We start from the raw sequence: 15,485 nt of genomic DNA on the forward strand, positions 1-15,485 counted from the left end.
TTTGGTGATTAACTAATTGGTAATTATCCAATTAGCTGATTGTCCAATGTAAAAATTTTTTGATACAAAAGTTTTACTCCTTGATAAGATAAACATTCTAGGTTAATTTTCAGCCTTCTACGACGTTCACAACTAAAGATATTTGGCAAACCAGAAAAGTGGTACAAAGGTGGTAAAAAGTGGTAAAAGTGGTGTTTCTGTTGAGATAAAAAATTGGCAACAAGTCTAATTATGTTCGTAGGGGTCCTAACTACCATATTCCGTTGAGAAATCCTTGTGAACATTCAAATCCAACGGAACCCTTAAATCGACCACTTTTCCCCTTACTATTAGCTGAAACTCGAAAAGAGGATACAATCCGCCATTCACACAAAGCAACTAAAAATCAAAAGATTGAATCAGAATAACTTAACAAGAAACGAATCTTTTATTAAAACTTTAAAATAACTAAATGTGATCATCTTGTTTCTAAAACAAACGTCTAAATAATTGAAAAGCGGATACAACTATTGACCCTAAAATAACACAACCACAATAGTAAGTTATCTATTGCTATCACATTTGTTCACACAATTCCCCCGACATTATCAGTTTCACAGATAACTAATGTTTCTGCTCGAAATTTCTGTATTCTTTAAGATCCTTTAACACGTTACAATAGGCAATGGTGGGGTCCATAAAAGTGCAGGAAATTGATTGCGTAACGCGTCAAGAACATAAACTTGACTCCATTTAATTGTGTTTATTCTTGGAAAAATTCAAAACCGAAAAGAAAATAATGTCAAATTCAATAGTTAATCCATTCCTAATTCCTACATATTCTGACAAACTTATAAATCACATTTTTTTTAACTTAATTTTCTTGACACATGTATTCCATTATAAGACACTGAAAGGTGTTCTTGCAATCATAGCATATTATATCAAGAGACGGTTTATAAACGAACTTAAATCTTAATCGGCACTTAATCAAGTACTACATCAACAAAATTGGCAACTATATGAGTCTAAGAACGCTCTTTGGCTTTTTGGTATGACTATGACATCTATCAAAAGCTTAGGAGCCATCTACTTATATTAGGACGACCGCCAAAATCGCCAATCACTTTTTCGTTAATTCTGCCAAAATTTTCAGAAACCAGCCCCCCTCCCCCTGTCCGGATTTGTCCGAAATTCCAAAACCACCCTCCTCCCAATTTGCCGGACGTTCTAAGTAGATGGCCCCTTATGACTTCAATATTCATGGCGTACCTACAAATCTAAGATCTAATAAATCTCAAACGGTCAAAAAAGACTCATAATCACATGATATCACGACAAAATCATGTAAACGATAAAACTTCACATAGTCACGTGATCACACGAAGAATTTCCATCCCATGACCGAGAAGAACTTGTTGAGAAAAACCTCCGAGTCTAGACAAGCTATGTGGGCAGCTCGACCAATCATGGAGTTAGCGGAGCCCTGTTCCAGGGCGTACTGAATACTGTACCTGCAGGATATTATTAATTATTATCACATTTTATTAATTATTATCACTTTTAGGGGATATTGAATATTGATTGAGGTATGTTCGAGTTCCCTCGTCTTATTATTTAGATTTCGCCTTCTTCGAGATTTACGAGAACACCCGTAAAGTATAGACTGCAGGGCTGTTTTCAAAAAACCTTTTTATTTGGATCTTCAGTTATAAAAAGTTCCAAGTTTGTTTTGAGGCATCCTGAGAACAGGCCCCATAGGTAACATTCTGACTACCTAACTCTAGATAACTTAACTCAATTAGTTTGTGGTTGAAAATTACAACGGTCTCCTGTATGAAGTATGACTGAATTAATTATGGAGCCACCAGAATATTTTGTTCAGATTTCTGCACCAGATTTCATCAGATTTTCTTTCTATAAAATCACAACGGTCTCCTGTTTTAAGTATGACTGAATTAATTATGGAGCAACCAGAATATTTTCTTCAGACTCTTCAGAATGCATTTCTTGTATCAGATTTCTCTCGCTTCGTAGTATTCGCAGCTTATTCCTGGAATAATCAGATTTTCTTTCTATAGGAACAAATCTGATTTACAATACTGAACCTGCAGAAGGGTGCTTATGATTTGCCGTGCAACTGTTAAAATTAATATACCTTCGCGACAGATTACATTTTTTCTCTGCCAAAGTTATCTCTGCCAAGTCATTAGTTTAAGCTTCTTTTTTAATCGCTTGTAGTAAATGTCGCTTTATCATACCTATATTTTACTGCCTCGGTCCTATCTTAATTTAGGAGGCACTGTTACAACAACAAAATAAGCAACTTCTACCTTACTATCAATTTAATTCATATATAGTTCGCTCTTCCCGTTACGTCTGAGGAATACAGAGCCACGTAACCCGTAACCGGTACGTGTTTGATATGTTACCTGTAACCGGTACGTGTTTGATACGTGACCTATTACGTTAGTTTTGCAACTTTATAGTGATAAATGTCGTTTATCTCACTCCTTTGGGTCTCTGTGACCGTAATTAAGTTATTATTACAGCAATTCGAGTTATTCGACATCCTAGTTCTACCTAGATTTAATTTATACGTGGCTTCTGTTTATTTGCCCGATACGTGACCTGTAACCGGTACATGTGTTTGATACGTCACCTATTACGTTAGTTTTGCAACTTTCTTAAAATTTTATAGTGATAAAGGTCGTTTATCTCACTCCTTTGGGTGTCTGTGACCGTTATTAAGTTATTATCACCGCAATTCCAGTTATTCGACATCCTAGTTCTACCTAGATGTCGTTTATCTCACTCCTTTGGAAACGTGAAGAAAAACAATGTGTTGACCTTTTGCTTAGCAGAAGACGATCGATTCAACCCCAGCTGTCTCAGCTATCAATTTATCAGTTGCTCGAAGGCTGGTCTTGTTTCACGGTCTAATCGGGGGGGGGGGGGGGCCAATGGCATAAAATGGCATAAAATGGCATAAAATGGAGACTTTTTCTATGGAGAAAATGGAAAAACCCATGAGTAATTCTCCATTTTCTCCATTTTATGCCATGAATTTTGTCTTCGAAATTTCATCTTTAACACCATTTAACACCTAAATTGGACATCCTAACATGTTTATTTACGCTTACTAGGGGCGTAACAAGCTTATGAAAGCTCATAGTAGGCTACTAGATGCTTATACTAGGTTAGTAGAGGCACACTTCAGGCAAACTCATAATTACTCAAGCCTAGTGTAAAGTTATTTCTACAGGCTACAGCAGGAGTGAGTAATAGGGGAGAGTAATAGGCACTGAGAAGTGAGACCTACATCCTCGAAAGTCGAAACCAGCTCGCACTGCAAAGGGGAGGCCTGCCTTCCGAGATGCATTACCAGGGGGAAGCCTCGAGTCCAAATTTGTGTATCGAGGGGTAGGTGCAGACTTCGTTGACCCGAAAAACCAAAAAAATATTTTCGGCTAATAATGAAGAGGGTAGCATGAAACGTGGAGAAAAGTGGTTTTTAGAAAAACTTTGAAAAATTTTGACTTAGAAAATTTTCGGCCCGAGTCATTCTCGATACGTACCTCTCGCATCGAGAGCTCCCGATTCCGAGCTCGTGTTGCAAAGGGGAGGCCTGCCTTCCGAGATCGCATTACCAGGGGGAAGCCTCGAGTCCAAAATTGTGTACCGAGGGGTAATTTTCTAAGTCAAAATTTTGCAAAGTTTTTCTGAAAAACACTTTTCTAGTTTTCTCCACGTTTCATGCTACCTTGTTCGTTATAAGCCAAAAAAATATTTTCGGCTAATAATGAAGAGGGTAGCATGAAACGTGGAGAAAAGTGGTTTTTAGAAAAACTTTGAAAAATTTTGACTTAGAAAATTTTCGGCCCGAGTCATTCTCGATACGTACCTCTCGCATCGAGAGCTCCCGATTCCGAGCTCGTGTTGCAAAGGGGAGGCCTGCCTTCCGAGATCGCATTACCAGGGGGAAGCCTCGAGTCCAAAATTGTGTACCGAGGGGTAATTTTCTAAGTCAAAATTTTGCAAAGTTTTTCTGAAAAACACTTTTCTCCACGTTTCATGCTACCTTGTTCGTTATAAGCCAAAAAAATATTTTCGGCTAATAATGAAGAGGTTAGCATGAAACGTGGAGAAAAGTGGTTTTTAGAAAAACTTTGAAAAATTTTGACTTAGAAAATTTTCGGCCCGAGTCATTCTCGATACGTACCTCTCGTATCGAGAGCTCCCGATTCCGAGCTCGTGTTGCAAAGGGGAGGCCTTCCGAGATCGCATTACCAGGGGGAAGCCTCGAGTCCAAAATTGTGTACCGAGGGGTAATTTCTAAGTCAACATTTTTCAAATTTTTTCTGAAAACCGCTTTTCTCCACGTTTCATGCTACCCTCTTCATTATTACCCGAAAATTTTTTTTCGGTTTTTCGAAGTCCACACCTTCCCCTCGATACACAATTTTGGACTCGAGGTAATGCGATCTCGGAAGGCAGGCCTCCCCATTGCAACACGAGCTCGGAATCGGGAGCTGTCGATACGGGAGGTACATATCGAAAATGACTCGGACCGAACATTTTCTAAGTCAACATTTTTCAAAGTTTTTCTGAAAACCACTTTTCTCCATGTTTCAAGATACCCTGTTCATTATTGGCCGAAAATATCTTTTTTTTAAATAATTTTTCTCGAAATTCTAAATTTTTCAGGTTTTCAATGGCATAAAATGGCATAAAATGGCATAAAATGGCATAAAATGGAGACTATTTCTATGGAGAAAATGGAAAAACCCATGAGTAATTCTCCATTTTCTCCATTTATGCCATTGGCCCCCCCGTCTAATCTTATTTATTTTCCGTACAAAATACCAAAATTAGTTCAATTAGGATTATAAATGTCAGAAAAATGATTTAAATGGCAGCTTTTGTAGTTAATAATTTTCTGAAATAAAACGTACGTAAGGTATTTTTTAACAACATGCTAAAGTTTAGTTTGGATATTTGCCACTACTGAATATTATATAATGTTATCTCTACAACTTAGTTTTATTGAAATATGACGACCTTAAAACAATCTGAAAACTACGACTACTCCGAGTACCTGATACCACACGGATCACTTAACGGAGTTGCAATTCCGGGCTTCGTGACTCCGGAATTCCGGGCAGAATTCCAGAAAGACTTTAAACTCCGTCCGGAAAGCGACATATTCATCGTGACATATCCCAAGAGTGGTACTACGTGGATGCAGAACATTTTAAGGAAGATGTTATTTACTGAAGATACTCAAGAGTGGGCGGAAATGCCCCTAACTGAACGGTTCCCATGGGTGGATTATATACCTAGTTTATCGGTCACCGATTTGGAGAAAGTACCTAATCCTATAGTGTAAATGCCACAACCATTCTCCTCAAGAGATGGACGATCAAATCTTCAAAGGTTAGTTTAAGTTTAACAAGATTCTAGTTATTTTCTATTTTCTATTAGGTTACAAGTCTTTATGGGTATCAATGTTTATGAAATTTTATGTAGTTCTTCAATATTAAAGTAAACATCAATCTCAAACAAACAAACATTGCAGGAAATAGAAAAGCAAAGATAGTCTACGTGGTCCGAGACCCGCGTGACGCTTGTGTTTCCCTGTACCATCACCTACAAAAAGCAGGAATCTCAGACTGGATGAAGAAGGCCAATTTCACAGATTTCTTTAAAACTTACTTCCGGGATGGAAAAACGGTGTTTTATGGGCTCTGGGAGGATCACGTTAACAACTGGCTTTCTAGTCGAGATGAGTACGATATATTGGTCGTCCAATACGAGGATCTAATCGAGGACTCCTGTAAAGAAATATCCCGAGTCGCAGATTTCATCGGCTGTGATCTAACCCCAGAGGCTGTCCGCGGAATTGCGGAGAAAACTTCGTTTGCAAATATTAAACATCAGAATTTGTTTAAGGAAGACGGCCACGATGGGGTTCATGATAGTTTTCTCCGTAAGGGAGTGGTTGGTGATTGGAAGAACCATTTTGTGGACATGGCGGACGAGGAAATGATGCGCAAAATTGCTGACGATCTCTACAAAAAACACCAGATCTGATTTTTGTAAACATAAATATTGCTTACGTAATTCACTAGTTTAGTATTAGTATTGATTTCTGGTTAAAAACTTGTGTAATTGAAGTAGATTTAATTGTCAAATGCTGTGTCAATTTGTTTTAGATAGGCAATAAAACTTCGTAATTACTGACGATGTTAAAAAACTACAGGCTAAGCAGTGCTACCTTAGGACTGTCACACTTTTTTTTAAAAAGTGCTATAAACCAACCTTGATATACTACAATTAGGGTTGTCTATCATGGGTTGTACGATGTTGTGGACCATCTCTCTGTAGACGTGACCATTGTAGCTGTAGTCTCTCTTCGCGTCGTTACAGATCTCTATTCGAGCCGAGTGGAATGGCACGTATCTGAGGAATATAAAATTGAAACTACTTAGATGAATGAAATTGACGTTTTTTGTGATGTACGTTAATACCAATATGGCTAAACGTTGAATAATCCACTGGACGTTCACGTTTAATTTTTAAACAGCACCTTATAATTCAAGAAATTCAAGAACAATAATCTATACATAAATCTAAAGAATTCAAAGAATCTAAAGAATCTAAAAAATGTTTGACAAACCTGTCCTGCTGAGAAGAAACGAGGACGATGTTGGTGAAGTGGTGGAGTTTATCATTACAACTCAGCTTGTACACGTACGTTTGCTTTATATCGCTACTGTCTTTCATTGCGATCTAAAATTTAAATTATTTATGTAACAATTTGTTTTTATCTTTGGGAATGTAAAACTATCCTACAATCTACATACTGACGATATAGATATAATATTTTTGCTGCAGGAGTTCGAGGAATGAGTCATTTTATCAAAATCATGTTTACCCATAATTTCCCCAGCTACATATGTTTATAAATTGAAGTAGTAATTAGCAATTAGTAAGCTATCGACCTGCTGAAGGGATTTTCCAGCTTTGAGTCGCTGCATTAGCCACAGTCCTCCATTAACCAGGTAGCTGGGCGAGTACATCATTCCTAGATGAGGACCTGAAATGAACTATTTTAGATTTGCAAATCTTATGTATAACAATATTTCAAATTACGATAGGTCACAGTTCTATTTCGTTAGAGAGGAGAGATGTCAAATGAGCGTGCACCGGCTCCCCACTAGAGATCACCAATCTCACTCACCTGACAAGCTGAGGAATGTGTGGAATTTGGAGGTGTATCTCTCCAAAAGAGGATCTTGTAACGCAGCCCTCACCACCAGTGTGCCCAGACTGTGGCCGATAAAACTGATTCTTTCGTACGGTTTTGGGGAGCAGATTATCGTCTGGACGATATCGTCCGCTAATAGTCTGAAAGTTTAAAAGTGACTAATGTTGAAGGAAAACCCTTGGTTGTGAAATAAAATGAGCTATACAAGTTGATAGTTGATACTTCACAGTTCACACGAGATCAAAATTAAATCTACGCTAATTTTACCTTCCCATTTCCTTTATATCCTGATACGTGTCCTCCATGTATGCGTCCGACATTAAGAAGTGCAGGTCGCTCTTGGGAAGGGCCGCTTGAAGGAATATGCGGACTTGTCTGAGGTCGTTAGATGCTCCTTCCAGTCCGTGCGCGCACACCACCAGGTGAGGCGAAGGGGAGTATGTTGTCGCCATCATTCTCGAGCCTGTGCAGTGGTTTTAGGGCTCAATTGTTTAATTACTTAATTGTTTAATTGTTAATTAATTGATACTTGATACCTATAGTGGATCGCCTATATACTAGTCTGTATCAATAACACATTTAGCGACAATTTAATGTTCAAATTCCTACCTTCAGTATCAGTCAGGAAATACATTGACTCCATTAAACTAGACCCGATGAGATCCCTCCTCGCTTGTTCAAAGTTCACATGCGTTACCTCCGACTTTAACAAACGTATGGTTTTTCTCGCCAGATCGTTTATTGTCTTGTGATTCTCAGGGATGAGGGATACTTCGGTGAAGTTAGGTGGACGAGGCCTGGTGGGTCGATCTGTGGAGGAAGTGGGTTGGATGGTGATGGTGGGCTGAATGGGGAGGTTTGGGTTGCGTGCGGAGGGTTCCAGATCTACTAATAGGAGGTTGTGCGTTTCCTCTGTTGTCGTGTAGAATGTGGAGTTAGAACCTGGGACATGTTAATGGATAAGTTAAATCTTCCTTGATTCTCAGGTGGTGTTCATGTGAATGTGATAAGATAATGCAAGTCACGATTCACAGGGTTGAAAAATTAGTGTTGTCTAAAAATTAAAGTTGTCCCTTTTTAGAACCAAATACATTTAAGAATGTTTCAAATACCCAACCCATTATTGGGGGGGGTGTCATGTCCGTCTATGTCCGCCTATGTCCTGTCCTTTTTGGATTCTATGAGACAACGGACGTGTTTTTTGGGACATTGGCGGACACGGACGGACATTGGCGGACTCAGACGGACATTGGCGGACTCGGACGGACATTGGCGGACTCGGACGGACATTGGCGGACCCGGACGGACATTGGCGGACTCGGACGGACATTGGCGGACCCGGACGGACATTGGCGGACTTGGATGGACATTGGTGGACATTAGCGGACATTGGTGGACATTAGCGGACAAACATTTTGAGGACTGAAGAGTACTGAAGAGTACAGAAGAGTACTGAAGAGTACTGAGGAGGATGGCTGAGAAGGATGGCTGAGGAGGATGGCTGAGGAGGATGACTGAGGAGGATGACTGAGGAGGATGACTGAGAGGGAGGAGAAGGATCAGGAAGACCCAGGAGGAGGAGGAGGAGGAGGACCCAGAAGGAGGACCTAGGAGGAGGAGGAGGAGAACTGAGGAGGATGACTCAGGAGGAGGAGGAGGACTCAGGAGGAGGACTGAGGAGGACTAAGAAGGAGGAGGACTGAGGAGGATGGCTGAGGAGGATGGCTGAGGAGGATGACTGAGAGGGAGGAGGAGGAGGAAGAGGAGGAAGAGGACTAAGGAGGAGGAGGAGGAGGAAGAGGAGGAAGAGGACTAAGGAGGAGGAGGAGAAGGACTGAGGAGGAGAAGGAGGACCCAGGAGGAGGAGGACCCAGGAGGAGGAGGACCCAGGAGGAGGACCCAGGAAAAGGCCCCAGGAGGAGGAGGAGGACTGGGGAGGAGGAGAACTGTTGAGGACTGATGAGGAGGACTGAGGACGAGGAGGAAGAGTAGGAGGAGGACTGAGGAGGGGAGGAGGAAGAGGACTGGGGAGGATCAGGAAGACCCAGGAGGACCCTGGAGGAGGAGGAGGACCCAGGAGGACTGAGGAGGACTGAGGAGGACTGAGGAGGAGGACTGACGATGACTGAGAAGGAGGAGGACTGAGGAGTACTGAGGAGGATGGCTGGGGAGGATGGCTGAGGAGGATGACTGAGGAGGATGACTGAGAGGGAGGAGGAGGAGGACTCAGGAGGAGTACTCAGAACTTCAGAAGGAAGAGGAGGAGGACTCAGGAGGAGGACTCAGGAGGAAGACTTAGGAGAAATGAGAAGGAGGACTGAGAAGAACTGAGTAGGAGGAGGAGGAGGAGGAGGAGGACTGAATAGGAGGAGGAGAAGGAGGGGGACTGGGAGAGGACTGGGGAGGAGGAGGACTGATGAGAAGGATGAGGAGGAGGACCCAGGAGGAGGAGGACTGAGGACCGAGGAGGAAGAGGAGGAGGATGAAGAGGAGGAGGAGGACCCAGGAGGAGGAGGACTGAGGACTGAGGATGGCTGAGGAGGATGACTGAGGAGGATGACTGAGAGGGAGGAGGAGGAGGACTCAGGAGGAGTACTCAGAACTTCAGAAGGAAGAGGAGGAGGACTCAGGAGGAGGACTCAGGAGGAAGACTTAGGAGAAATGAGAAGGAGGACTGAGAAGAACTGAGTAGGAGGAGGAGGAGGAGGACTGAATAGGAGGAGGAGAAGGAGGGGGACTGGGAGAGGACTGGGGAGGAGGAGGACTGATGAGAAGGATGAGGAGGAGGACCCAGGAGGAGGAGGACTGAGGACCGAGGAGGAAGAGGAGGAGGATGAAGAGGAGGAGGAGGACCCAGGAGGAGGAGGACTGAGGACTGAGGAGGATGGCTGAGGAGGATGACTGAGAGGGAGAGGGAAGAGGAGGAGGAGGAGGAGGAGGACTGAGGAGGACTGAGAAGGAGGAGGAGGAGGAGGACTGAATAGGAGGAGGAGGGGGACTGGGGGAGGACTGAGGAGGAGGATCGAGGACTGAGGAGAAGGATGAGGAGGAGGACTGAGGAGGACTGAGGAGGAAGAGGAGGAGGATAAAGAAGAGGAGGAGGACCCAGGAGGAGGACCCAGGAGGAGGACTCAGGAGGAGGAGGAGGACTCAGGAGGAGGACTCAGGAGGACTAAGAAGGAGGAGGACTGAGGAGGATGGCTGAGGAGGATGGCTGAGGAGGATGACTGAGAGGGAGGAGGAGGAGGAAGAGGAGGAAGAGGACTAAGGAGGAGGAGGAGAAGGACTGAGGAGGAGAAGGAGGACCCAGGAGGAGGAGGACCCAGGAGGAGGAGGACCCAGGAGGAGGACCCAGGAAAAGGCCCCAGGAGGAGGAGGAGGACTGGGGAGGAGGAGAACTGTTGAGGACTGATGAGGAGGACTGAGGACGAGGAGGAAGAGTAGGAGGAGGACTGAGGAGGGGAGGAGGAAGAGGACTGGGGAGGATCAGGAAGACCCAGGAGGACCCTGGAGGAGGAGGAGGACCCAGGAGGACTGAGGAGGACTGAGGAGGACTGAGGAGGAGGACTGACGATGACTGAGAAGGAGGAGGACTGAGGAGTACTGAGGAGGATGGCTGGGGAGGATGGCTGAGGAGGATGACTGAGGAGGATGACTGAGAGGGAGGAGGAGGAGGACTCAGGAGGAGTACTCAGAACTTCAGAAGGAAGAGGAGGAGGACTCAGGAGGAGGACTCAGGAGGAAGACTTAGGAGAAATGAGAAGGAGGACTGAGAAGAACTGAGTAGGAGGAGGAGGAGGAGGACTGAATAGGAGGAGGAGAAGGAGGGGGACTGGGAGAGGACTGGGGAGGAGGAGGACTGATGAGAAGGATGAGGAGGAGGACCCAGGAGGAGGAGGACTGAGGACCGAGGAGGAAGAGGAGGAGGATGAAGAGGAGGAGGAGGACCCAGGAGGAGGAGGACTGAGGACTGAGGAGGATGGCTGAGGAGGATGACTGAGAGGGAAGAGGAGGAGGAGGAGGAGGAGGACTGAGGAGGACTGAGAAGGAGGAGGAGGAGGAGGACTGAATAGGAGGAGGAGGAGGGGGACTGGGGGAGGACTGAGGAGGAGGATGGAGGACTGAGGAGAAGGATGAGGAGGAGGACTGAGGAGGACTGAGGAGGAAGAGGAGGAGGATAAAGAAGAGGAGGAGGACCCAGGAGGAGGACTCAGTAGGAGGAGGAGGACTGGGGAGGAGGAGGACTGTTGAGGATTGATGAGGAGGACTGAGGACGAGTAGGAGGACTGAGGAAGGGAGGAGGAAGAGGACTGAGGAAGATCAGGAAGACCCAGGGGGAGGAGGAGGAAGAGTAGGAGGAGGAAGCATCTAAATGTTATTTCCATTTTTGTCCGTTTTTGTCCATTTTTGTCCGTTTTTGTCCGCTCTATTTTTTGTCCGTTTTGAAAATATAGGGTACCGAACGGACAAAAAACATGATCCCCCCTATAACAGCAAAAATTGAACATTTTATTTAGCAATTTAGGTGTCCATTAATGTCCGCCTATGTCCGCCTATGTCCGCCTATGTCCTTCTATGTCCGCCTATGTCCGCCTATGTCCGTCTATGTCCGCCTATGTCCGCCTATGTCCTGTCCTTTTTGGATTCTATGAGACAAGCGGACATAGACGGACGTGACACCCCCCCCATTATTGATAGCATTCGGTATTAGCAGTTTATAGAAAATAATAAATAGTCATACACCTGTGAGTATGACAATTTTCCCTTGTGACTTGCCAACACAACCTTTTAGCCAAATTAAATTTTTGCTAAATTTGATTTGGCTTAATTGAGTGACACAATCGCTCTTATAAAGACCAGATAAACTTGGATAATTGCATTATTGTATATCGCAAAGATTTTCGACTACATGCTGCATGCATGATGCATGGGGATCTGCTGACTAGTTCAAGAAATTCCTGGTTTTTTACAGCATGGCCATGACTGGACGCGCGCGCGCCGGCGCGCATGTATACGACAGGCTGTGCAGATTACTTTACATGACTTTCGTAACATGCGCGCGGCGTAAACGTAGTACAACTTTTGTAACCGTTCCAAAAGAAGTTTTGCGCAGCATGATCTCATGTTTCAAATAACATAATTTGCTCACAAACTTGATACACAGATTCTTCTTGCTGCACAAATAATCACATGCAAGTAGCCGGTAACTTCTTATTTTACATGGTAAGTCTTATGGAAGAAATGTGGACTGTGATAAGAGTACGAGACGATGCTCGAAAAATTTGAGTTAAATTTTCCTTTGAAAACAGGAAAATTGTACAGTTTACTAGAAAGAAACCTTACCCGAATAATCCAAAAGTTTACAGTGTAAAATTACCTGAGCCCGAAGTTCTAGTGGGTCGGTCTCCATTCATAACGACAGCAGATCTTGCTCGAGTCAGCTCTATTTCATCTTCCAGCGAATCTGACAGTGCTTCTGATAACTGACTGTCCCGCCACGCCTGTATGGTAATTAATGAAGAGGGGGGGCCTTGTTAAGTCAGGGGCCAGGGAGGGGGGGCCTTGTTAAGTTCACATTCTAATTATATGTTCAAGTGGGTGCTCGTATAACAATTATGTGACAACAGTTAATTTAATTTAACTCGGTACATATTGATGAGTTTTTAATGTAGTGCATATTTTTTAATATGATCCAGTGATTCTGTGCTCATGGTACTAGTTTGATTGTAAAAGCCATTTAAATTCACCAAAGTTACCTTAATAATGTTATCGTCCAACTGAACGACTATGTGCGGTCGTCGCATAATTGGGTCCCATACTTTCTTTTCTCGCATCGCTTTATCAAGAATCTGAATATATGAAGTTCAGTATGCCCAGATTTTAAGGAGAAGAATAATCAGAAAGTAATTAAAAACATGTTAATTGACAATGTTAATTGACAATTGAAATGTAAAATACTAAAAAGGGTATTAAAACCATTAACTCACATCTTTAGGCACACTGATGTTGGGATTATCAGTGTACGGTTCCCAGTTATAGAGATCCTCAATAATTATGGGTATGGAAGTAGCTCCACCATCGTTATCATCTGCCTGTTAAATTTATATTGAAGTATTATTTTTTGGTAATCAACAAATATTTTGACCACTCAGTGTTTGCATCCATAACAAGAATTTCGCCGCGGTTAAACCACGCACGATCAATTTTCCCTACCATGTACTTGTACCATTATGGCATTAATTCTTTTGAGTGAAAAGTGTGACTGGAAAAAAGTGTACCATATTTACATACTATGTTTTTTATAAATGAGTGGGATTCGTGCATGGTGAAAATTGACGATTTATTTGACCAATGCAGCGCCGCGCATCAACAATAAATGAATCCAAAAAATTGCGGAAAATAACTTTGCGAAGGAGGAATTTCACTGTAATTAATTAACACATGGCCAGCGTCGCGCGCAGCATAACAGACGCTTCCTATACACTTAATTATTGGGGAGTGGTCTATATTGCGAAGGAGCAGACTTTTGTCGTCACCGCAGGTCCATCGGGCCACCTCATATATCTAAACCCGATTACTTATTCCCTACGATCTTTTTGCCTTCGGCAAGAGTAGGGAAAAAAATTTCCATACTAAATGTCTTACAAACATTACGAACTTGGATGGAGAAGTTACCAACAACCAAATCAACAATTGGTGCAAAAACTAATTAATAATTTGTAACTAATTAATTGGTTATCAATCATAATTAATTATAGCCAACTTACTTGAAGAGGAAGAGGAGGAATAGTGGTCATGTATCTGGAACCTCTGATAAAGTTACCAACACTACTACTTAGCGTGGAGCTCTGAAATATTTTACTATTTTAAACCTTGCATTCCAATCATATTTTGAAACTAATTCAACATTTTAATCACGTCAAACTGGTAGAAACCAAAAATATTCCACCATCAAGGACAAAAAACCAAGTACAAAAGTCAAAGGACAGACTCACAACTCACGAACAACAAAGACAACAATTAAAAGCAGTAACGACAAAGAAATATGTAAGTAAATACCTTGTAATCACCAGATTTCTCTTTCGGATGTGACTGCGTAAAACAGGCCTCTTTTTGTCGCTCCAGCTGCACTGCTCTGAATCTTTCTAGAAGCACCTGAGAAGAGGAATAATTAATGGATTAATTAATCAATAATTAATCATCAAAAAATTCTCTCGAAATTGACTTTATAGTTGTTTCTGATAGAGGGGAGTGATATCTATCAGATACTTTTGGTTCCATGGAAAAATATTGTTCCTAGCCGAAATAATTGACGGTCAAAGCTAAGGTCAGCGCTTATGTGTTATAATTGCATTGCGCGAGCGATAATTGTATTGCGCCCCCTTAATGACAAATAACCGGTTAATATGGGGGAGAGAAAGGGATAATTTTCATTAACATTTTATGAGTTGCTAAGTTGCTAAGCATGTAATAAATTCTGTCATGAACGATTTGTAATATTGTGCACTCTGCTAGTGAAACTTTTTTTAGAGCTCTGTTTACAAATTATACAAGATTAATAATAATGAGTTTCAGTAGATATGGATGTTTCCGATGTTATCTTTCCGCTAAAGATTGCTTTATTGTCTGTCGCATGAACTGAAGGATACACATATCTGCAATTTTTGAGCACAATATACAAGTTAATGAGTTAGTCTACTTCATACTAGTGTCTGACAATGTGAAGTATTTATCAGATTCAAAGAATTGATTGAATTTCTGTTTCTCTCAAAAGAGACCATTATGGATTGTGCAATATTTCTAGCCACACACAATGTTCTACAAATATTTCTTGGAAATTTTATAATTTCGTCAGTAGACACATTTCCTGGAATTTATCAATTTTACTCTTGAATCGCTGGTCAGAATAGTACTTACATTTTAAATATCTAATTTACAGAAATTATTTAGTTAAGCACCATTGCACAATCCTCTTTACAACGTGTAAGCAGAGGAATTATAGTACGAACGGTTTGAATTATGAATGTGCAAGTTTGATGAGATGATTCGTGTTATTATTTAGTAATTAGTAATTAGTAATTAGTGTACTGTGTAATTACTTGTTACACTACTTACGATATTACTGTGGTCAGATAATTTGGCCTGTCTTCTGTTAAATTGTGGAGGATCTAGGCAAGGCTGGAGGAAATGAGAATAGTTACGGCCTCTTTGAGCAGCACATTATTACAATTATTTC

At 42.1% G+C, this 15,485-nt stretch overlaps 2 protein-coding genes across 3 annotated transcripts in view; one reads left to right on the top strand and one right to left on the bottom strand.

Moving 5' to 3' along the window:
- Positions 1-329: 329 nt before the first annotated feature.
- The window catches only part of LOC134822067 (protein FAM135B-like), a 39,256-nt gene continuing 24,100 nt past the window's right edge, over positions 330-15,485 (bottom strand). The window contains exons 10-21 of one of the 2 annotated variants that reach the window (XM_063832925.1): positions 14,309-14,404; positions 14,017-14,097; positions 13,237-13,341; positions 13,006-13,098; positions 12,627-12,750; positions 7,859-8,191; positions 7,517-7,712; positions 7,223-7,389; positions 6,984-7,078; positions 6,659-6,771; positions 6,301-6,441; positions 330-1,493 (exon numbers count right to left, since the gene is read on the bottom strand). In XM_063832925.1, the coding sequence (XP_063688995.1) occupies positions 1,358-1,493; positions 6,301-6,441; positions 6,659-6,771; positions 6,984-7,078; positions 7,223-7,389; positions 7,517-7,712; positions 7,859-8,191; positions 12,627-12,750; positions 13,006-13,098; positions 13,237-13,341; positions 14,017-14,097; positions 14,309-14,404 (1,680 nt within the window). In that variant the 3' untranslated portion in view covers positions 330-1,357. The remainder of the gene's footprint in view (positions 1,494-6,300; positions 6,442-6,658; positions 6,772-6,983; positions 7,079-7,222; positions 7,390-7,516; positions 7,713-7,858; positions 8,192-12,626; positions 12,751-13,005; positions 13,099-13,236; positions 13,342-14,016; positions 14,098-14,308; positions 14,405-15,485) is intronic. The other variant, XM_063832924.1, reaches the window with a different exon arrangement.
- On the top strand, positions 5,019-6,170 carry LOC134822261 (3-alpha-hydroxysteroid sulfotransferase-like). The gene is made up of 2 exons (XM_063833167.1): positions 5,019-5,415; positions 5,558-6,170. The coding sequence occupies exons 1-2, from the start codon at positions 5,394-5,396 to the stop codon at positions 6,070-6,072; spliced, it is 537 nt and encodes a 178-aa protein (XP_063689237.1). The 5' UTR covers positions 5,019-5,393; the 3' UTR covers positions 6,073-6,170.

The sequence above is a fragment of the Bolinopsis microptera genome, chromosome 10 (genome assembly GCF_026151205.1).
Source record: "Bolinopsis microptera isolate Bmic1 chromosome 10, MBARI_Bmic_1.0, whole genome shotgun sequence".
Classification (NCBI taxonomy): domain Eukaryota; kingdom Metazoa; phylum Ctenophora; class Tentaculata; order Lobata; family Bolinopsidae; genus Bolinopsis; species Bolinopsis microptera.

Bases quoted from the DNA above. Each gene is read 5' to 3' on its own strand.
- LOC134822261 (XM_063833167.1), top strand. From the start codon at position 5,394: ATGGACGATCAAATCTTCAAAG. The intron at 5,416-5,557 runs GTTAGTTTAAGT...CAAACATTGCAG, and splicing joins GGACGATCAAATCTTCAAAG to GAAATAGAAAAGCAAAGATA.